This window comes from Galendromus occidentalis, unplaced genomic scaffold (genome assembly GCF_000255335.2).
Source record: "Galendromus occidentalis unplaced genomic scaffold, Mocc_1.1 scf7180000077471, whole genome shotgun sequence".
NCBI classification, from domain to species: Eukaryota; Metazoa; Arthropoda; class Arachnida; order Mesostigmata; family Phytoseiidae; genus Galendromus; species Galendromus occidentalis.
The window spans coordinates 936,016-959,657 of record NW_003805459.1 but is presented as its reverse complement, the minus strand read 5'-3'; the positions used below and the strand labels follow the sequence as shown (position 1 = coordinate 959,657).

General features: G+C 51.8%; 2 protein-coding genes across 2 annotated transcripts in view; one reads left to right on the top strand and one right to left on the bottom strand.

The window, feature by feature from the left end:
- MICU3 (Mitochondrial calcium uptake 3) overlaps window positions 1-23,642 on the top strand; it is a 128,727-nt gene that overhangs the window by 69,546 nt on the left and 35,539 nt on the right. The gene's annotated exons all lie outside the window — the stretch shown is intronic.
- On the bottom strand, window positions 1,499-10,685 carry LOC100899424 (ceramide synthase 1). Its single transcript, XM_003744607.2, has 8 exons — window positions 10,436-10,685; window positions 8,698-8,797; window positions 8,440-8,590; window positions 8,042-8,204; window positions 7,454-7,634; window positions 5,187-5,348; window positions 2,738-2,894; window positions 1,499-1,730 (listed from the first exon to the last, which is right to left on the bottom strand). The coding sequence occupies exons 1-8, from the start codon at window positions 10,446-10,448 to the stop codon at window positions 1,608-1,610; spliced, it is 1,050 nt and encodes a 349-aa protein (XP_003744655.1). The 5' UTR covers window positions 10,449-10,685; the 3' UTR covers window positions 1,499-1,607.

Here is a 23,642-nt window from a genome sequence, read left to right as displayed (position 1 = left end):
GATATCGTTCAACATCATTCGTCGAATCGCAACGAGTGATGGAAACGCCACGCCGCAGCAGTGGATTTGGTTTTCGGCAATCGTATAGAACAAGCGATTGCATCCGCTGCTCTTAGCGCGGCCATCCGAACCGATAGAGATTGTGCCACCGGAGTCTTGGGCTATCCCGACTGGTTTCTCACCACATCGAGTGCAAGAGTTCCCACGGAGCCGATGCTCCCCGGAATACAATCCCATCGTTCTGAAACGAGACGATCACTTTGCGTCCTGTGCGGGTAGGGGCGGCGGCTGGAGGGAGCGATCGGGTGTCGATGTCTTCGGATTGAGCCGAATCTCACCGGCCCCCCACGGGTGATTCCAGAAATAAATTGGAGACTTCAGGAATAGTTTCTCGTCTCGATCGACGGAGCCCGTGGTCTCGACAACTTCAGATAGAGACCCTCTGGGTTCAGGGGCCTACATAGGGGCGGCGGGGGCATACTCAGTGTTGATAGGCCGCACGTTGCTCCGTCGCGCTTCAGGTCGAGCGATTTCCGCTGATAAAGAGAGCCTGGGTCAGAGCTTCGCTCATCAGGGGTACTTCCGCGCGGGCTCGCTGGAACCGCGTCACTCAACGTCCATTTTTCGGGAACCCATGCGTCACTGTTCGGGAGAGGAGAAACAAGGCTTGTGTTTTTGACTCTGAAACTTTCGCCACTCATCTAACAGACTCGTTGGCTGGTTTCGGTGCCAGAGGTTCCGTTCAAGCAGTCAGGAGCGTGTCTGTCGAATCGGATGATCTTTGCCTCGTTCAGCCATATCCATTCAAGTGGTATGATCTCTGCTCCCCGTGACCCCTGGTCACGCTGTTCCGGGTCCTCCCCTTCTTCGACTTCATTGCGCACATGGTAATCTCACTCATTGGCAAAGACTGATTCAATTAGCCGATGGTCGTTCTTTGCCACTCGCATTCAGTGATGTCTCGTACGACGATTAGGAACCCTTGCTCCTTCCCATGCGTACTGTGCTCGCTCGCTCGCTGAACGCTGACTGTGCAGAGGTGTGATTGATTCGTCGCTGCGTTAGCGACGTTTCGTCTCGGATCGTTCATATATTATTATCCGTTATCAATCATCCTTAAGACCTTTCGCTGTTAGCTATCAACGGAGTCTCGCCTACGCTGGTCACGCAAACGTCATGACACGTAATCAGGATCTGAGTGTCCATCGATCCGTATGCTGGAGCGATCCGAAGGTCGAACCACATGTGGTCCATGTCAGGCACTCAGAGCGGAGAAGACTTCGACATCAATTAACGACTGTTGTTCGCTATAAGGAACCGCTAAAGAGAGAAATTGGAACGAAGATCCAAGGGCTCCGAGCTCGATGTCGTAACATCAGATTGGAAATGTCGAAGTTTGATCGGAATCTGATCGTTTCGTGACGACCCGCTGATCCAGAATTGATCATTACAACATGGATAAGCACTTGACTCGTGACGATTCGTGGGGCTCCGTGTCAGATTAGAGTTTATTCACAGGAACGTTGTCCATTGAGTAGCGTCCTAAAATAAATACACAAAATAGGAATCAAGACTTTCAGCCAGCGAAGCCATTATCGCAGAGAGGATCAATCGGTTTTCAGTGTTGGTTTCGGTGCCTTCTCCCGCTCGGCTACATCGTCCTCTCGAATGTCATCGACACCGTCCTCAAGGCTACCGGTCATCGCCTTGAAGAGGATCATGGAGATCAACTGTAAAGAAAAAGACAGATGAAGAGGTCTCTCGTCCCAGAATATCAAGCGGGCTCCCTCAGCCGACAGCGTTGTCCAGTGCGCGGAGTGGATAAAGTCGCAGCGGTTCGTCCGTCGATCAGAATCGCGTTCCAGCCGAAACTCCTACGATATCTCCCACTGGAGAGACAAATGGAGGGCATGGGCGGAGGGAAGAAACTGCGGGTCCGGACGATTCAGCAGAAAATCGGCAGGACGCCACAAATGGGAAGCGTGACGCTCTAATGACGCAGCGAAATGTCGGCAGATGACTTTTCTCTCGGAGAGGTAGCACAGACGAGCAGCGGGTTTTCCGAATGCCGACGCTCAAAAAGATCCGCCTCAAAAACATTCCGAAATTCCGGGGTCGATAAGTCGGATAACCGCAGCGCAACTCGATTGGAACCCCTTCTTTCGTGCAACAGTGAAACGGTTTGTCTACAGCTGTGTGCGTTTGTCTGTGTATGAAGGAGAAGTAGGAAGCGTGACAAGGGGGAAACGAGTGACCAAAAAGTCAGTGACCGCAACAGAACGAACAGGCGGACTGATGAGGCATCGTTAAGCGCTTACTTCATAATAAGGAATTTGCTTTCAAGTTCCTTCAGGTCGGCCGTATAAAATGGCACCGCGTCAAGAAGACGAAGCGACGACTACTTTTACAACTACGCTCTCCACTACTACGAGTGCTTCATTCTGAGCGTAACGGACGAGCATTGATTCATTGCGGATAGATTCACCGGTCGTGCCCCGAGCGAAAGCCGCAAGATAAATGTATAATCTGCGGCATTCAAAATTCCTCATCATCTGTTTCGACGGAAAGCTCCACATGGCTTCGACGACATCGACGGAATTTTCTGTCTGCCGATTTTTCGAGCCTTCTTTACGCTATCGATTCAGGCTTCAGACATTCCCACGGTGCATGAGATTCAGTGTGGTACGCGATGAGAGGGAGGAAGCCGGTGGCGGTGAAAACTTTGAATTTCACTCACAATAAACCAGTAAACGTCCATTATGAAGATGACGTAGAGCATGTGGTTCATGATCATCGAGCACGATGTGAGAACGTCCTCGTTCTTCGTTGCCAGCAGAAGACTAGAGGTGCTGTACATCGCTTTGAGTGGGTAGTAGTAGAGGCGTGATAAGGCCCTGAAAGAGAACAATCGGATCATTGCAAAAGTCGGCAATTGAGTTCAGTTGTGAACAAACGAGTGTCATTCATTGGAAAACATCAGGCGTTCGTGGAATGTGTTTCTTTTCCCTTTTTAGCGGAGCTCGATAGTAATCTCATGGTATGTATATCGTTTGAGCCAGGCGTAAACTTTTCTGATGAGAAAAAATCCGCTCCGGCCGGTGTGAACCTCCGCGGAAAGCGGCGAGGTGGTGGCCGCCACCGATGTCGATGTTACCGGGAATCGAATAACGTGGGGCCAGTTGTCATACTTCCATAGTGAAGTTTGACGTACGGGTTAGCCTTATGCAACGATCCGATCTCTCACAATCGAACGAGGCAAAGTGGCCAGGATCAAGAGTCGCTTTCCCAGCTGACGGACTGTCACCAACATTTTGGCTATTTTTCTTCCTCTTCTTCCCCCCCATAATACATGAAGGCGATACGCAGGGAGACATACGCAGCTCCGGACCGCACAATCACCATCCGTTCGAGTGGGAGGAAGCGAGGCATCACCGTTCGTTATTGCCCAATGTTTAATACCAGGTTCGGTTTCATCAAAGCGAACGCCTGTCGGGGCCGGATGTCACAAAAATTCCTTAATCTCTTCATAAGAAGTTCGGGTTTAGCACTTGATATTTGACCTGCTGTCTGTTCCAATTAGGAATTTCAAAAAGAGACCGGGTCAACACGCAATACGTGCTCGCGATCGAGTGGCACGCACTGAAAGCTAAGTCGAAGATCCGGCGAAACTTTCTAAGATTTAGCCATCGCATCACAGTGAGGAATCTCGAGATAATAACGGGTAATCCCTGCGCAGTGGCGATTCTAGTCTCTAGCGCTCTGAACAGTGTGTGGGGTATGCGTTCCCGCGGGGAATAATGTATAATCATGAAGATATGAAGATATCGACATATTCCCACCGACCACCGAGAGGCTCTTTCGGCACGGGCAATTCCGAGCAAGCTCATCGGGAGCTCCCGAAATGACGTTGGCTCGTGGCCACCGACTCGACTCCTCCTCCGTCGGTCTATCAGAAACTCTTTCGGCGTTCGAAGCCCGAGAGGCGCCGCGCTGCGGTCGCGGCATCATTTCAAAAATAGGCGACGTGCGGCGTATTTTTCGCCAGACTGTTTGTTCTGTGATTTTTTTCACAGACTAGAATTTTCTCCTCGGGGAAGAGCGTCAGGAGGTGACAAACGATTTTTTTCCCGCTTCCTAGATTAGCGCCATTCAAAAAGCCCGCTCCCGGAGTACGGGTATTCCGACAGGAGGAATTACGATTATTTTTTCGTTTTCGTTTCTAGCCGCTGTCGCCGCCGCTCGCAGTAAGGGCCCCGTCGACCGCTTGAGTCATAGAGAGAAGAAAACATATATGGGCTCGGAAAGAGGAATCCAGAGACGAAATATTCCACGAGTCAAAGCGGCAATCAAAGGCCAAAAAACCACTAAATTCGTCTGGAATCATGCATGCCTGGCTATCCCCTCACATTCCGGCTACTTGGCTGGCTGGTTGGTTTGCCGGCTGGTCGCCCGTGCGACCGTCCACCCGCCCGCCCGCACTTTACCCTGGACCACAGGTCTCCGGAACCGCAAATACAACTCGCTCGTTTGCTCACAATGGAACACGACTTCTGTCACGGAAATCACTCAGCCCCCCCCGCAGTAGTTTCTCCTGCAGTCCGGGAAGGTTCTCTCTTTCCAGTGAGCACGGGTCTGTAAGCGAGCTCGTCACTCAGATTGCCTTTTCAGCGAGCGCTGCGCTATGGATACTCGACTGAGCAAGCCGATTGAATCCGAATCCGAACGGACACTTGCGAAGCCATCGCAAATTTCGCCGGGGATGAGAATGACAAGCGCTGCCATTGAAAATCGGATCGATGGAGTATTGTACGAGAAGCCGAAGAGCCAGTCTAGAGTGTTTTGACATCATTCAACACTTCTTCCAAAGTCGACGATTTTTCTTTGCCCGATCCGCGTTTCGTAACACTGACTGAGTGATAAGAGCTAATTCGATGGGGTTCGATTGAATTCAAATTGTTCGGTTCGAGGATTTTTCCATGATCGATAGCTTCAGTTCTTCCCTCATCCGCGAAGGTCCAAATCGATGAAATTCTCCATTTCGAAGAAGTTGAGCTGACGATCGATGAGCGGAAGCAAAGCAATCGAAGCGGTCTGCCGTATTGCTCTGATCCCGACTCTCCGAAAGAGATACTAAAGCGTCCTCCTCTCCGACCGCTCGAGGAGCTTGAGAGCCGAAATAATCTTACCATGATGAGATGAGCACGATGAATGCTAAGTCGCCGATGAATTTGTACACTCTGTATTGTCTGCCCTGACGATTCCGCATGAAAATCACAATTTTCAGAAACTCTAGGATGATGTCGGATACATCGTGTAGGAACAAGACCAGGATTCCGACGTTGTGACACCTGTAATTAGCGAGAGTTAAAAGTTTGTTCTGACTTGGAAAAAATGTCAATCCGAAACCCCATTTCTCCGTCACGTTCAGGTGACGACGTCGGTGCGATCACCAAAATCGTTCGCCATTGATTTCGAAACGTGGATTCAAAAAAAAAGAAACGTCTTATCCAACATTCTGTTCGTTCATTCCTACGGAAGTCCGATCGAGGGCAGGCAGCCAAGGTGTCTGTGTACGCCAACATCAAAATCAATCGATAGAGTAATTCGCCCTCGCCGGCGACTTCCCCCACAATCAAAAGAACAAATATACAATCTGATGGACATCGAACGGAGATGTGAACACGCGAAAAAAACTCATAAACACGTATACTTTTCTTCCCGCTAATATTTGGTCACATCCCGTTTTCCGAAGGACAAATTACTTTCCCGAATTGTGCCAACTGGGGGAATAATACTTGCTGAGGTGGCTGTCGGACGTAGGGTCACATGACCCCTCGTGATTTTGCCTCTGCCATGCAAATTTGTGAAAGGCTGAAGCACACAGTTCGCTTGCCTGGCGGCAGCCAGCTATCCGACCGACGAAGCGACCGGACGACGGAGCGCTGAGCCGTCCAGCCGGCCGGCCGGCGGGTAAAGCGCCTTGCTCATCCAGTGAAGCAGTGCGCGATGTGTGGAAAAGCTCGCGATGATCGCTTCGTAATCATTCGACCGCGACCAATCGATCGTTCAACAGGAAGATGCGAACTTTCTCATCCACAATTACAGAGAGAATGAAATCATAAGCTCGTTCATCATTGGGTAACTCGACGCACACACTATTCGGTAACCGATTGAAATCAATCGAAAAGCAATAGCGTTTCGTGATGCCCTCGGGGGAGATTTTCAGAAGATAAGTCTGATATATCTATCCGCTGATGGTCGGGACGCTGTCATGGGCGAGAGCCGCGTCCGCCCCGTATGGGAACTCCCTAGTAGAGGTCAACGTATCAGTACTTCATAGTAGGCACGGCAGGCCTGTACGTGCCCTGGAGTGCCCAAATTATAACAACGCTTTATTCCCGGGGGGGCTCTAGGCACAATGTTTTTACGGCAGCTCTGAACTTTACAAGAACTCGTGACCCTTGTGAATCAGAGTGTAAAAGGAAGAGCTCAGCGGCACTCGGTACGTTTACGCATACGCTCAGAGAAGACCTCTAGCGCGGACGAACACGGAGACATCGTCTCGCCAGACTTTCCGGTTTTCTCTGTAGCTCTCGAGTAGATTCCGACCATGTGACTATGCCGATGGGCACTAGGAGATGAATCCGGTGCTGCACATTGCTCGGTAAAGAGAACGCTGAATTCCGACATATGCGAACTCCATGAGAGATTTCAGGGAGCCCGCTGAGGCTTGTTCGTACCTTTCCGGGGAGGCTCAGCCATCTACGGTACAACCGAGCTAAGTGGTTAAACTCGCAATGATGCTGAATTCGCGGAGCAAGAAACGCATCCGAAACAACCATGGATTGGCTATTCTCTGCAGCTGATACTTCCGCGACCTCTGAGTTTGGTGGGATACCAGCGAGGCGCCTGGTGTCTCGGTCAAGCGCAGCGAGTGTACGGGAGCCCAGTGGAAGCCGGATAGCGTGAGTATCTGGCGGCTCGACGAGGTGGGCTTCGTGTCGCGATTGCGATTACGGATTGTGACCAGCTCGATCACATTGAGTCGTCGTGTGGACTCGTGACGGCGAAACAAAGCAGATCTCGTGCAGCGGACCCGATATATTGGATCGAAACCGGACTTTCGCGAGCTGAGTTCAGGTTGTGCGGTCGTGAACTGCGACCTGACATTGATGGTTCCTAACTCCACAGAGCCCCAAAAGGTCTCCGGCCGCGTACCGGAGACTTCCCCCATAGTCGGAATCTCTTCCTCCCCCGATATTTATCGTCGAGACTTCGTATGAGCATACAGCACACGGAATATTCTCCGTCTGTGAAGGTCAAAAAGCAGGCACGGCCTCGCTGCAGAGCTCTGAACTCGCTGCTCGAGAGTCTCCTTCGGCAGGCAAAGGCTAGGAGAGAGAGGCTGTCAAGACAGAACTGAAATGGAGAAGAAGATACCGCGATCGCTCACCTTTGTACATAGGAGAGCCAGAGCAGGAGAATGCAGATGATATGGTGTGTTGCCATGACCGGGGAGTCTTTTCTCCAGACATCGTGGACAAACAGCGTGTATAAACCGTGAATGTAATACGAAACCTCGATCATGTATAGTAGGTAGATATCCCTGTGGACCTCCATGTCCATGCTCCATCCTGAGGGGAAACAAAGGCTCCTTAAAATCCCTCGGTCCAATCCGCAGACGAGCGTTGGTCCGTTCCCGGAAATAGATTTTCGTGATATCATCATTGTTCACGAGAGTCCGTCGGAATCGATCGACACGACCCCCAGCTCGAAATTCGATCGACGACATTGCATGATCGCCCTCTGTCGGGGAACGGGCGTCGGTCGAAGGAACAGAGAGATAAGCCGCGGACGAATTCCCGGAATGAAACGCCTCAAATTGGCCATGCGGATTCAAATCATTTCTGATCAACACCCAGATACCCGGTCGGGCTCGGCTCTCTCTTGGCGAAAGCGGAGATCTCCGATTAGCGCTCCGTCCTGTTCGACTTCCCCGAGGGAAACTCCTGTATCCTATCGATCGAAGAGAAGAGCTCACCGTCCCAAACCGTGGAGGGTTTTTGGAAGAAGTGATGGCGCCCGCTCAAGATGAGAATGTAGAACGTGTATGTCCACATACAGCCGTGAAATGCAAGTTTCCATGCCGACTCCGGGAATTTCACCAAGTTCTTCTCATCGAGGTTCAGAATGGAGCCGACGGGCTGCGGAAAACCAGATGAGCGATCAATTTCATTCGTTCGCTCCGTTTCATTCATCCACGCCACGTGCCGTGAATCAGCGAACCGCTCCCCGCGTTGTTACGCTACACACGTAAGCGAGCCGCTCCAGGAGAGGAACAGAAGCGATCGCCCATTTCCAGCCCAGAGTCAGGATGGCAGGGCATATTTTCTATGATAGGTATTGGACTGGATAATATCGGGAGAATCAGTCATTTACCCTCAGAACGAATTTGGTGAGGAAGGCTCGGAAAATTGTGAGCGAGACCGCCAAGACCAGTATGGCGCACATTTCATTCTGAGTGAGGCGCTGCATAGCTTCGAAGTCGGTGAGTAACGAGCTCGCCAAGCTCTCGCGACCAGGAGGTTTTCTGAAATGTAATCGCATGTCAATCGACAGAAGGTCTTCAACTCAGCGTTCCGCCCGCATTATCGGAAATCATGTGAACACAATATGAATCGCTCTCTGAGGGAATACCTGTGCCATGCGTAATAATTTATGTCGTAGATCCCGCGGAAGAGTTCAAGGTAGGATGGTGTCGGTTCCCACTCGTGGATCCGGAGTAGGCTCATGACGCCTGGAAAGAAGTAGAAAATTTCGGCTGACTATGACGCAACATAGATATTCTGCGCTGCCCTGATGATGAATTCTTCAGATACAGAGCGAGTGGCTCATAGACAGATTCGGGAGATCACACGCCTTACACCGAGAGGTCACGTCGATTTCACGTCGAATGCGTTCTCCGGCGAGAAGCCCTCTCTCGCTTAACGCTTCTTCTCCTCACACTCGACCAGCTTTCGGGAGATCAGCAGGTCGGAATTCCTGTCATTCATCAGTCGGAATCACTCAGATCGTCGAGGTACCGTCGACCACACTGTCTCAGTTGGGAGGCGCACGCTTCGCCACGAAAGTTGTTCTGCAGAAGCCCGACCTCTCGAGATTCTCGATAACAGAATCGAGATTAACTCTCGACTTTCCCGAGTGGGAGAGCGTCACATTGTGTAAACTCTGGTCAGAGCTATCGCAGACACAAGGACGTTAGGACTTCCCGTCATCGATGAATTAGTCTTAGCAGAAAGGAACCGGAGATAGAGACGAGAGAGAAAGACCTCACACCCGCTTCGTCGATCGGGAGCAAATCTATTCGGGGAGACGCCGCTCTTGAGAATAATCTGATTCTTGTATGTTTCCCGTCTTATCGGGTTGCTCCCGAGAAAACTACGGATAAGATTCCGGTGAGGGTGTCTCTATACGAAATTGGAGGTACGCGGTCCACACGAGGAGAGTTCGTCATACACGAAGAATTGGTTTTCCATCGACAGAGTCTCTCGTCCGATGCTGAGATCGAATATCATATCTCACTGGCGGAGCTGACCATGCAGAACACACTCCCTCGGGCGGCTCTCATACATTGGATCGATTCTATCGTGCTCTTCCCACGCTACCCGTGAAACTCTGTCGAGAAATAAACATTTCGACGCGAAATCACTCCCCTGAGCTCAAGGTAGCCCCTCCTAAACCATTCCACGTGAGCATCTGGCTCCAGGCGAACAATCTCACCTCCAAGCCGAATATCTTTTTTCTCTCCCTCCCCGCTTAAGTGGAATATGTATGTCCACTGGACGGCGCGATGCAGCCCGATACCGAGCTTGGAGCGCTACGGCACCGATATCCGCGACTTTTTCATCCATACTCGAGATAACCAGAGTGGTCATAGCGTAGACTATACCAATACACGGAACGTTCTGTCCACAGTTCGGCTTGAGATCAAAGAACGACCGAAAGAGCCGAAAGTATAATATCTCCTTGTAGTGACACCGAATAGGGCACGGTTTCCGATAAGGTGACGGGCGTCGATCGGTGAGCGCGATCATAAGCGGACACAGCACCATAATGTCAAGACGAGATATACGCGACTCGATACCTCAATAGGCGCGCCGCGTCGCCGTGACTGGCGTTAGAAGACACGAGAGGTGAGTCCGCGCGTTCACCCGAATGGGACTTCCCGTGCGGCGGCTTTCTCGAGGCTTAACCTCTTTTCCGAAAACGAGACACAAGGACGAGATCATGCCGATGGATATCAGCGGGCTACCCGGTCGAAACTCGTTTCTAATGTCGTTCGCGCATAGTCTCATCTATCTACCGCAACATTGTTGAAACATTGTTCGACAATCATAACAGACCGGCACCGAGAAAATAATAGACGTCGACTCACCCAGAGTAAGCATAGCTCACGCGGGGCGATCATGCGTTGAGAGTGTCACTTCGACCGACGCACTTGGCACTATTAAGAACCGATCTATCGAGCTATCTAGGACGGACCGCCCGATGGTTGACGCAGCGGGAGAATTTCAAGGGGATCTTCAAGCTCCGAGCGGACAGACGTCGACAATGCGGATCAACTCCGAGTTACACTGTCGAGCTCCGGTGGTACGAGCGCCTGTTCAACAACAACAAGCACTCTGGCATGCCGTCTCCCGGGTAACCTCAATGCCCTTCCTCACTCACGACCCTTTCACGGCACAAACCTCCCTCCACCTGTGCATGACTTCTATTCTCGTCGAATGGCTCTTCCTTCCTGGATCACAAGTTACGTTCGAGGTTTTCGCCCACGCTGAACGCCGAGATCGATCCGCGTCGCGACACGCTCTCGCTGACGTAATTTGGGCAGAGATTTCTCCGGGAACGGTTCCAATCTGGCGCTCGGATCCGATTGGAGTGAAATGAAGCCAAAGGCGGCGCTCACTCTGCTCTGGGAGCAGCCGTAGTTCTCAGAGAACGATCGAGCTGATTCTCGCATAAGCCGATGTTACTCACGAATCATATGAGAAAGCGGCCCACGCCGCGCCTGCTTCGTACGAGGATCGCTGGGCGAGCGGACTAGGGCCTCGGGTGAGGACACGGAGCGTTCTCATTTTTCGAGTACCGTGCGTGAGGGGAGAGAGTTCCGTAGTTGACTTCGTGGCAGCGGGCCGATTCGTCATTAAACGCACGAGATGGGGAGGTACACGAGAGTCCATAGTCTCCGATTCGGCTTCAATGAGGGGTGTTGGCTCCGGCCTCAGTTTTGTCTGCTTCCGTCAGGTGAAGCCAGGAGTCACTGGGGAAGGAAAAAATATCCGAGCGGAAGCCAATGGAGCATTAATTCATCATTTATTTAGTTGGACGGCTCTGTTCGATTCGGCTTCGAGCTGTTTAGTCCTGGCCGTGGCGCAGAATAATGACGAGCAGTTCAATGATATGGTTTTCGGTCGCATCGAATCGTCATTGTGTTGGGCACTTTCGCGCTACTGAGTGAGAGCCAGCCTACCAGCCATCCAACGACTGACTACGTCAGTTCGCCAGGCGATGGAGCCGTTCCTAGCGCGCTTGACAGGACAGTCGGAGAAAAATCCTGCCTCAACGAGGCGCCATCAGGTCTCCCTCAGCAAGTTCCTTCGGAGAGTATCTGCCGCAGCCGCTCGAAGCTAGATGCCCACTTCGTGCTCCGACCCCTCTCTCGGACTCAGCGGATTGAAATCCGAATATCTTTCTCCAATGCAAGTACAACTTGCCCGATAGACTTCTGATATATCCGAGATACGATGGGAAAACCACCTGCGCAAACCCGCTCGAGAAAAGAATATTCCGCAAGACATTCTTCGACTTCGATCTTCGGAATCGGCCGACTCTCGGGAAGTTTTCGACTTCTCGAGGCACCCGCAGCACCGGGTCACTGCTTCGAGAAGGGGTGCTTCGCTCTCTTTGGTAGTTGCCACGGGCTGCGCTCGGAAGGGATATCAACGAAAAACGTCCGATGCTCTCTGAATAAATGATAGCGAGCTCATTCCTTACTTTGAGATGGATCGGATGTTATGCAGTGATCGTCATAGATGTAATCGGTGCGGGAGGGCCTTCGATAGTCGGACTCCGATGTATTGGCATCCAGGGAGCGATGGGGGCGAGTCTCGATCGCCAGAGGGGACTGCTCGATGCCAGCGGATACGTCTTGCTCTGTCCACGCATTGTGTGTACAAGTTTTTGCATCCGAATGATGTGTACTTTCGTGTCCGCTGTCGTCCGTGCTCGCGCCGAGACGATGCCCAACAACCATCGATTCCTCCAATTCCGATCAAGGCATGTCAACTGGAGAGGGAATCAAGTGAAGGATCGGCGATAGTTTCCTGTCCATTGTCAGGAGCCAGGATCCTACCGAACTATAAAGCCTGGACGAAATGCGATACACGAACGAGCTTCGTGTCGAGTCCTTTCGAAAACAAGCAACGGAAACCTGTCATGGATGTCAGATGGAATGCTCTGTCACCATTGGCCTCATGGGATTCGAGAAGGGAGGCAGTTCATGCTCTTGGATAGAGAGTGAATTCAGATCACAGATTCCCCCAAGTTACCAACGGTTCTGACTCAGACCGTCTGAGTCGCGTGATTTATTCTCGCGAATATGTCGCTCAGTGATCTGACAATGAGTCGATCGACTGTATCTTCTCGGTACAGAAGTATGCGACGCCCGACTCACCTATAAGTCGATGGAACGCATTACAAGTGGTATCATCGATTAGTCGGCGTAGAGTCGGAGGAAGTTCACCTTCCAGGCGTGCCCTCAATGCCAGAGAAGGCGAGGCGGGCCTCGACAGGTGTGGGTTGTGCGCCGGATCGATGATATACCGAGCCACGACTTCTCGGTCGAGGATGTCCGATATAGGAGTACGCTCAGGGCATCAGAGCTTACCTACTCTTGTGTATTTCAAACGGTTCCTTTGGGGCTGTCGCGTTCTCTGCATGATGATTTCCCGCATCGATGGTAGGATATGGTAGACCGCATCGTACCCTTGTAGAGTGCTTGAAAAACTCTATTCTCGCTCGCCGTCGGCTGCACCGAAAGGGCCCCCTGGCCTGTGACGTGCAGGTCGGGCGAGAGAGCTTGGGCGGTCGTGGGTCATGGCCTGAAGAATCCACTCCACCTTTCCGCGATACAAAATGGGTACTTGTCTTATTATCGTCCAATCTTTCGACTTAAACCCAACAGCGCCGGCGTTACCCGGGAAGCAGAGGTCCTTTCGCGTTCTATAAGTGATTTATTCTCCGGACACTCCTTCACTCGGAGTCTCACGTGGCTCCTGAGGACTTTTTCCAGACTCGAGGCTAGTAGTCAAGGACTGCGGTCCTTGCCAGCAGCTCCTCGAAGTTCCCTATACACGGCCCATGTTGAGCTGGAACCACGAAACATCGCGGTTCAAGGAACCCCGCTCCTTTGGAAACCCCCTTCTCGATCTCCGTAGCGTCCGGATGGGAGAAATAATTCGGCTGCCGGATTCGTCGACGTCGCACTGCGAGTCGACCTGAAGCGTCCCCCAGCGTCACCTTTCGCTTCCGCGAAGGATGCGAATTATTCTTATTCACGATGATTGTTCATTTCCCCATGCAATGCTACTTTGGGCGTCGATATGCTGCGGAGCTCATTCGTCTTGAGCTGTCGCTGTGCGAGCGACCGCTGTGCGTCAAGCCTTCATGTTCAATACAAAGCTACACCTGCATACAAATCTGCATGCTCTAATCGGCGGTCGTTTGTTTTTCGAGAAACATCTCTCCCGTAGGCCATTGGGGAGCTTTTTCAGGCTCTCTAATGGAAAGCTTCGCTTACGATCCGGGAAAAATTCTAGATACCTACATTGAATATAACGCGTCACGAGGGCTAGCCCCTATCAAAAATAACCGAGATCCGATAGAATTCTCTCCGAGATTCCGAGGCCGACTGATTCAGGAACGGACTCTCGCAGTAAACCGAGAAGCGGAAACTCTGGGTTTGATTGACTCCTCTCCTAACTCATTTCGATTTCTCTATTTCAGGTAAGTCACGGGCGGAATTTCAATTGCCTCCCTGCCGTTTAAGATCGAAACTCTGCAGCAAGAGGCTGTATGGACGAGAGTCGAGATGGACTCCGGTCATTCCTCGTTATGAACAGGAAAATGAGTGACGGGTGCCGTGAACCTAATGGATAGTGGCCGAATGATTCAGATGCGAAATCGATGTCAAGCATACGACTCGGCGAACGCAGTGATCGTTGATTCGTAAAACTCACGATTCCGATCGCAGCACGCCCCCGCTCAGGGCAGAGGTGCTCGCGCTATACCGTCCGTTTCGAGCTTTCTCCCAAAGCATGAGCAGTGTGCCGTACTGAACATCTGGCTGAAAAGCGCTGAGATGCTCTCGGAGCCCCGTCTGAGGCTTCAGGGCTGCTTTCAAAGCCGTTCCCCCTGCCCTCGATCGAAGATGCGCTCGACAAGACGGTGAGTTGAGCTCATCGTGATCTTGATCTTCGATGCCTAAAACTCCGGGGCTTTTCACGGCGGGTTCCGTAGTTTCCACCTGACCGATCGACGCAAGCGACATAGTGTTTATATGGAGACGTTCAATGAAAGCCACCGGGGAGGGTCTGCGCTTGGAACGCAACCGAGAAACTCAAAGCTTCTACTTCATCGGTTTCTGCAGTCTGTCTGGAGCGAGTGGTCGAGCCAAACGGAGAGCGAGCGCCACGGCGAGAGGAATGAGTGGATACAATGCGCAAACGTGTGTTTGGACGCTTCAAATGGAAGACATTACGCTGTACTGAGTGTCATTATTACATCACTTTCATTCATGAAACGCCTCTGTTTGTCCCGACCCACACTGCAGACGGTGCGAAGCCGCTATCGTCGTCCATGCGAACTCGTTGTCGTGATGGTATAATTAGAAATGAAGACCTGCCCGCTCAGTCAGTAACGCAATAATAATCCAGCAAGAGGACTGAAGACATTGACTCTCGCATCGGTTGTTTGTAGAGTTTCGTTTCGGTGAAGCTCCATTTGTACCACCGCCGTCGCGCGCTGTTGGGACGTCTCAAACGTGCGTTGTTGTTGTTTTTGTTCATGACGAAGATTAATAGCGCAGACAAGGAAGTAACCAATTGGTTCTCGCATCGAATTGCGAGGGGAGCGAGCCATGAACGGGACTCGGCAGACGTCGGCGGAACGGAAGTTTTGGGCTCTCTCTCGAGAAAACGTGGAGCTGGGACTCGGTACCTCTGAGCCTGACCGTATTTTTTTGACAGCCGCCGTACACTTTGTTTGCTGCTCGGGGCCTCGTCAAACTCGGGACTTTGCGTGACATTTGCAGCAAGCGATCAAGTGACGGCTCAGAAAGCGAACCTTTGAAAAACACTTTTCCAAACCACGGTGAGGCTCGATGAAACATGTCTCTGAGGTCCAGTCCAGAGCTCGCAAGAACCGGGAGACCGGCCCAGGAACACAAGAGGAGCGATCTCAATTCCAGAGCTGCCTGAATGCTATTTGACTCGCGTTGTGGAGTGCCCTGCTGAAATAATTCCTGCGCAGACAGCTGTCGGTGAAGGAATGTGGTTTTCCCGGGACGATAAGAAATTCATCGATGCAGCTGACGACGAACGCCGTCGAAGGCGTTCACCCTTTCCTTGGCAAAAATGTACATGCGTCAATTTTTCCTTCTCATCACTCATCGTCCATTTCCAAATATTTCCTTGCTATCAGCTCTTGATGGAGATCAGATCGTTCGTCGACGGCAGCGGACTATCATGAAGCTACGGGGAAGCATACTCGATCGCAGGTTTCTTCTTGCTGAACCCTATCATCGGCAACACTGTGCTGCCGCTGCTGCTTCTCCGAAGACGACGGTCGGAGCACCTCGACCGAATGTAATCGCCACGCAACTCTAGATTTCACTTCCTCGTGATCATCGTCGTGCTCATCGTTGTCGACGGCAGCGACGGCGGAACTAGGATTCTAGATCTTGAATTGTCTCGCAACTAGCCTTGACCTCGCGCCCATCGGATGCTCCCATGGCTCGTCGCTGAGGTGCGCTCATCCGACGACTCTTTTTCCGCGGTCGCCGCTAGCATCATCCGGAGCAGCTGATGTCGGCCCAGCCGTGTGTCGGTCGGTCTGTTGGCCGGTTAGACCGTCGGAGAAGTACCTAGCCAGTCAGCCGGTCAGTCTCTGTGGCTGTCAGTGGGTCTTTCTCGTTCTGAGGCTGATTGTTGTCGATCTTGCCGTAGCTGTAACCGATAATGTTCTTGGAGACGGGAGGGAAGAGCCACGCCGCCGGTCATCTTTGTGCATTCATCTTTGTGAATTCACTGTTATCGTGGCTTTATCTCGTGTCTTTTTTCTTCCACGCTATTTATTCAGGGATTTTTGTCCGGCTCGCACGAACTCAGTCGACACGGCGTGGTCTCCGTGGAAATCATCTGTACGTCATTCAGTTCATTCGTCGGTCAAGCGAACTTATCTGAATTCAACTCGGTATTCCTTGACTTCTCGTTCTGACGTCTCGAGCTCTTTTCTCTCGTTTATCAGCCGGGAACTGACCGAGCAGTGAGCTCCGTACCGGAGCCTTGGTGCTGCTGAACTGGTTGTGAAGCAACTTCAGTTCGTGTACGGCCGAAGAAAGGAGCTCGCAACTATTTTCCACACTTACTTATCACAAGTACGCGTCGAGAATCTCCCTTAGAATTCCTGGAACATTATTGTTGTAGCTAGGAAACGGCGTGGTTGTGCAGCAGCCCCCGTAACGAGCTTCTTGCGGCATCGGTTGTTGTGGTTATGTATTGGAATAGGTTCGTTATCTCATATTGCCGTGTTTCAAACTTTATCGCCGGTATTTATCTGAACTTTGTGCTGTCAAACGCACTCATTTCCCCTGCGTGAGAATAGCTCAGATATTTCGGTGCTCCGAGAATGGTGATGACTCGAGTAGAGAAAAGACGTCTTTCAGAAGCGACGAAACACGGGCAGACGTAATGTCATGTCGTTCGTACTCACCTGAACTGAGACAAATTTCTTCTATGGATCCTACGCAAATCTCGCGTCTAGGTTTACGTTTAGTGTTTCCAACGGATGAGAATAGAATCGCTTATTAGGCAACTGAAGGCCAGAACTAAACACCTATGAAAGTCGCGTTCAGAATAATTTCGGTCAATGATCCGAGAAACGTCGCTCCGAAGGGAGCGATGGAATCGGAGTGGAACATACTTGCTGGAACACGTCTTACCTATGCCGAAATGCATATGTGAAGCGAGCAAAACTCGAGATGGATTACTGACGCTAGATTTTATTCAGTCGCGCTTCTTCTCTACATGGTTTTGGGATCTGCGGACCTTTGCCGGAGTCATTGTGTCTGTTGGAACGAATCATTTTGACCGCATAACGAATGATCCTCGACTTTTCGAAATAGAAACCACAGCCGAGTGTCGAAAGGTATCGATTCAAACCTGTTCGGTATTGAAACCGTTTCATACCGCGTGCCGGCCAACGGCAACCATCGTAATACGTTTACGAGAATGCCATAGGTCATCGACATTCTTTATTCATTTTCTCCCGCTATGTTCCATAAACTTGCAGCACAGCTCTGTGTTTTAGACGAATTCCCCCGAGGGATCGCATTGTGTGGGAAGGAGACTTCGGAAAGATACAGAACGCGGAAAACGTCGCCTATCTCAAAAGATGGATGCTGGAAAGTTCCAGGACCGTTGTTGAGTCCAAGACTGACGAGTCCGATGCGTCGATGTCATCAACGATAACCCCTTCCGGCTCGCGCGACCCCCGGAGATCCAGGGGATTAGCGAGGGCGGTCACGCTGGATTGTCGCCTCAGCACATGGAGGCTCTGCAGAAAAACGACGGTTTTACGGTCACAAGGCACGCGGCATGTTCGGCACGCGTACTGAACTTCATTATATATTGCAACTTGGATTCAAATCCATTTCGACTCCTTCGGATGGCTGATTGACTCACTGACTGGGAGACGTTGTAGGTATTCGGAAAACAGCGCCCGACGTCATCGTTCAGATTGCTGCTATAGCCAACGGGGAGTCTTATTACAACAATCGCCGTCATCTTTCATGTCGCCACCAGTACCGAATGCCTCAATAATAATGAATAGCTCACCGAAAGATTTGTGCGTACGCTCGTAGGATGAACTTCACATAGCAGCGCCATCACTGTCGTGCCCCCTTCCGATGATCGTGGGTGGCTGAGCGGTTTGCCGTGGTCCCTTCAATTTTGCCTGAATTCCTGATTGATTCACCAAACGCCCATCCGAGATCGCCTCCGGGACGCCCCCGGTAGTCGTAACAATGACAAAATTATTATTGCTTACTTCTTATGACAGTTAAGTTTCTAACAATGATGAATGATGCCCGACTGACTGACCGTTCGGTTGGCCGGTCGGGCGGGCGGGCGGCAGCTCGCTCTGCTCGCGACCGGTCGTCACCGTGGCCGCGTACCATGCCCTATGTCGGGAAGAGCGTCCGGCCTAAGCGCAAATGTAGGAATCACCGGCATGCAAAGGTCATCTGTCGCAATTCTGCTCCCGATGTTACAAAATCTTCCCAGGGAAGGAGACGACGCTCGGTCGTTCAAGTCCAGTGTTCATCCCATTGTGATATGCTGTTGGACAACGGTCGCAGTAAAGAACACCACTACTTTGTTCGAGACGAAAAAGTGAAACCTCTTTTTCCTCGCCCTTTCGCTGAATGTGAAATATCCGATTCCGTATTTGCAATGTACATGCGTTTTAGCGCTCTTCCCTTTGTCCATTTCCACGGTTTGGCGTCCATCTCTCGCGCAACATCTACGGTACCGTCTTCAGGGAACTCTTAGGTAGGCTCTTGGTGAGCTTCAACGCCTGCGCTAACGGCTTCGCCGCCGCCGCCACGATTTTTTAATGACTGTACGCTCTTTCTCGGAGCTTTCAACACCAACGCGATATATCTCTCAATGGGATCTTCGCTAGGCACGGAAAGTAAGCTCAATCTCGAAACGGTCCGCCGGGAGGTAAAAATTCGACGAATAATGCGCTCTTGGAAAATAATTATGTGTAACGGTCAAGCAGTGTGAAGAGCTTAGCGGCGGTGATCATCACATTCGAGCAACAATGAACGAGTTGGGTGCCTCTGGAAAAAACCATTGCCCGCCGACCGTCCCCGTCCACGATTGTCGCCGTCGACGGCAGGGGTGAAAGTGCTCTGCTTTTTGAAGCCCACTGTCAAAACGCCTGCCGGTGCTTAGAATCACCGCTCGACACACAGCATCTTTTCACGAAGTTATTCGTGGTCGTTGTCAATACGACTACTGTAAGTTCGTTGTGCTGTTGAGACAATGCGGTAACACTGCTTTCATTTTGATCCGACCTGTCATCGTTAACTTGAGTCGGCAAACGAAATTGTACGGTGGAGTCCGGTGGGATTTTGCGAAACACTACCATCGCGCTACCTCGCGCATCGGTTTCTGCGTTGGGAAGACTTTGATGTCGGTGCTTGTAGGGGGCGTTTTCAAATGCGTTAACGCCGCGGCAAATAGCACTCGTTCAGTCGAACGCTCTTCTGTGTGAACGAGAGGTGCTCACGCGATTGGGGCTGCGCGGAATCAGATGGACCATACCCGTGAGAATTCTAGATGTTTTTGGTAGACGGTGTCGGAATGTCCGACTTGTTTTTGATACCGTTCACAGACGATCGTTTGCAGAACTATCGAGCGAAAAAGTGGGCAATCAGGCACGCGAGCAGCTTCTTGTGCAAGTGACAGAACTTCGATTTCATTTTTCGGAACCGCTCTGATCGAGTGCCAGCGAAAAAAGTCCATAGTTCTCCCGCCTGGATCGGAGTTCCTATCAGAGTTGCGATAAGTTACACCGCGCAGGGGAATTTCAGACTATCCGTACCATGAGCCGGAGACCGGAGAATGAATATTCATGGACACTGTGAGCTACGCTGATTTATTCACGTGATAATAATCCGAGGGTGGACAAAATGCGCCACCGCCTCGAGCAGGGCTCTTCCAGGTGACGTTCAGAATATTCCCAATAAAATGCCCCATACACCCTCATGAATAAACGGTGGATCGTCTCGGATTCCGATATCCCTCGATGTTTCGATAGGATCGCGCACGATTCCCCGATCAATTATGCCATCACGAAAATACTTTCACACACGTTTCGTGGGGTCGCGTGGTTTCACTGCGAGAGCCCACTATCCGAGCCCTGTGAAAAATTCTGAATGACCGGCTGAGGCAAGAGAGCAACCCGGGAATCGCGATTAGAAAAGAACGGGGTGTCTCGAACCAAAACCATCAAAACTTCACAGGACGGAGCAAATCCCATCTCTGATGGGATGCTCGCCTCAGCGCTCAGTAATTATTGTCATCGCTGTTGTGGAAACGGGGAAAGCTGTCGGTGATGAAACGGCTTTTCCGTACATAGTGTTAGGGTGAAGTATTATCTCACAGACTCACGCAAATCACGCTAGAGAGAAACTGGCAGACTGTCTGGCATAGGGATAAAGAATGCTTTTTCGTCACAGTACGAGCCAATTGAGAGTGGCCACGCGTCAAAGCGAGCCATCTGCTCATGGTCCGATATCGAGAGACTCTTCTAGACACGTACGGCGCCGATGGCTGTATGGAGCGCGGACGAATCCTTGCGACCATGTTACAGTCAGGGGATCGATACGACTCGTCTGGTTTGGGGTTCCGGTTGACAGGCGAGATGCTATCCCGCCACGAACTCAACTTGACAGACGTCCACGAAGATTCACCAATGTCGAGCCCAATCCCGTCTTTGCAGTACAGCTCCGAGTAACGGAGGGAGGACGAGTGATTTAATGACAGCTTCTCCGCGAGACTCGGCTGACACGATGTTTCGAGAAGATCGGCCCTGGACGGATACACTAAAAGATCGAATCGAGAATTTCCATCCGAGAGGCGAGACTTACACCGATTGCACGACCCGTGAGACTCGACCCTCGACTGACGGCAACATAGCGAGGAATTGATTGGCATAGGCTACCTATAGGCACGGATTGGATGGTGAAACCGGTCGTATCAAAAAACAATGTTCGTATTCATTTCACGAGCTCCAGTGCCTGGGGCCCAAATCATCTGAACAGCTTTGACATTGGATCCTAGAATTTGAAGGATTTGATTAGTTTGACAACACCGATCGCAATCAGGGGGAACAAAGGGTCGATAAAAAATGATGGAAGCTGCGAATGAGAGCTTGCAACCGATCTGCAAATCGAGCCCTGATTTGTTAATCTAATTATGAATATGAGCAGCGACTCAAATACTTGGCAAGTGGACGAGTTCACGTCAGCGTGAAGACGAGAGACGATATTGTCGCGCAGCCGAAAATTCTCCAAAGCAGAACGCTTCCTTCGGTGACGCGGGCTCGGAAAGAAGAAAGCCCAATATCACCATACGCTAGGGCTCTCTCATGCCGAATCCTGGTGAAAGTCGGACGACTCGACGTGCGAGCCTCTGAATCAGTGTCATTTCTCATTTGAATCGGAACTTCAAGTCGACAAGTTCCGGTAAACCACCGAACAACGAACAACTCAATGCTCCACGATAAGGCTTGGAACAAATATTCACACAACAAATAGGGGTGCCATTCGCTGTGTGGGCGGTCTCTCGCCCCACGTTGTTAAAGCATTGTTGTTACTCAAAGTTATTTATATCATTGTTGTTGTTATGTAACGAGCAGTGTTAATTGTCCCAGCTCTGGGGTCACCTAGGTCGTACACCCGCTTGCTCCTCCGCTAGTCCGAGTCCTGATCGAATGACCGCCGACCGAATGCTCGGAGCCACCACCGAACGGGTCACTGGATTGACCGCCGATCTGCTTTGCGTTTCCGATCGTCTACGTATCGATCGAAAGCTCGCTTGACTCGAGTACCAGGTAGGCTTGCCGGGACGACTACCTACTGGCCGATGCTGGAACCGAATGCGGGTGATTGTCAGACAGACGACCGAGCAAGCAAGCAACCAAATAGGGCACCGGCAAAAACAACCGCAAAGGTCACCGAGCGAGTGGCATAGTCAGTCTGGAGCATCTGCCCCGGATTTAGCTCCAACCTTTCTATGACGGTTAGTCGACCGGCCGGCCGGCCGAGCAAGCAGGCGGGCGAGCGAGCGACCGGCCGGCCGACTCACTGTCTGAAGTGACTGGGATTCACGGCGCGGCTGTAGAGAGAGGGTCGGTGGCTGAAGACCCGATAAAAGAATGTTAGCCACTGGACAGCTTCACATTTGCCCTCATAGCTCAACAAGCAAAACATCAGAGTTGAGCGTACGACAGCCTGTCAGAGTCCACTCGGAGTTCAGGACCGAGCTCGGCAGCGACAGCTGCACCTTCAGCTTCAACGTCGTGGTCGACGAGTTGACCCGCGACAATGAGGGCGTTCCAAGCGGTTCCCTTGTTAATGTGTCTGAGTGCGACTTTAGTGTCTGCTGATAAGCATGAGATCATCAAGAAGATCGTCCTCAAGAAACTGTTCAAAGTTCTCAAGAAGACTCCGCCGATAATCCCGCTCGTCATTCCTCTGCCCCTTATCAAACACCCACCAAAGAAGAAAGAAGTTTGGAAAGTTCATGAGATCGATCACGGTGGTTGGGACAGTGGTCACGGAGGATGGGATTTCGGCGGCGGCGGCGGACACGGAGGTGGTGATAAATGGAAAGTTACCGAAGTTGGTGGAGGAGGTGGTTGGGACCTAGGAGGCGGAGGAGGTGGCGGCTGGGACTTCGGCGGTGGCGGCGGAGGACACGGTGGCGGGGAGAAGTTCTCTGTCACTGAGCTCGGAGGTGGAGGGCATGGCGGCGGATGGGACATGGGCGGAGGAGGTGGCGGCTGGGACATGGGCGGAGGCGGCGGTCACGGAGGAGGCGAGAAGTTCTCCATTCAGGAAGTCGAAGGTGGCGGCGGAGGACACGGCGGCGGCGGCGGATGGGATCTTGGAGGTGGAGGTGGTCACGGAGGAGGAGGAGGCGGCGGCGGTGAGAAGTTCTCCATCAGCGAAGTCGGCGGAGGAGACAGCGGTCACGGAGGAGGAGGCGGCGGCGGCTGGGATCTCGGTGGCGGAAGCAGCGCCGGACACAGCGGTGGTGGATGGGACATGGGTGGCGGAAGCGGAGGCGGACACAGTGGCGGAGGTTGGGATCAAGGAGGAGCTAGTGAAAGATTCTCTGTAACTGAAGTAGGTGGAGGAGGGCATGGCGGCGGTGGTGGTGGTGGCTGGGATCTCGGAGGTGGTGGCGGAGGAGGTCACGGTGGAGGCGGTTGGGACTTCGGAGGTGGTGGAGGTGGTGGCGGGGGAGGTCACGGTGGTGGTGGTGGTTGGTAGTTAGAGAGTTCGTTCTTCGTAGTTTCGTGCCGAGTGACTTCACCAGTTTTTGCAGAGCATTCCAGGGGTGCTCCTTTTTTCCCTGCCATATGTGAACTCATACATTCCGAGCCATATCTGCCCCTTACCATTTGTCACGATTGTCCGAGCATGTTTTCAATGGCGCCAAAGCATCTTTTCCGCTCGAATTCGTGCTCAGTTCGTACGTGGTACCCATCAAAGCATCGAATGTGTTTCT

Coding starts and splice junctions, on each gene's coding strand:
- LOC100899424 (XM_003744607.2), bottom strand. Junction 7,635..8,041: donor ACCCTCCACGGTTTGGGACG/GTGAGCTCTTCT, acceptor GTTTCCCCTCAG/GATGGAGCATGGACATGGAG. Junction 2,895..5,186: donor ATCGTGCTCATCTCATCATG/GTAAGATTATTT, acceptor GTTCTCTTTCAG/GGCCTTATCACGCCTCTACT.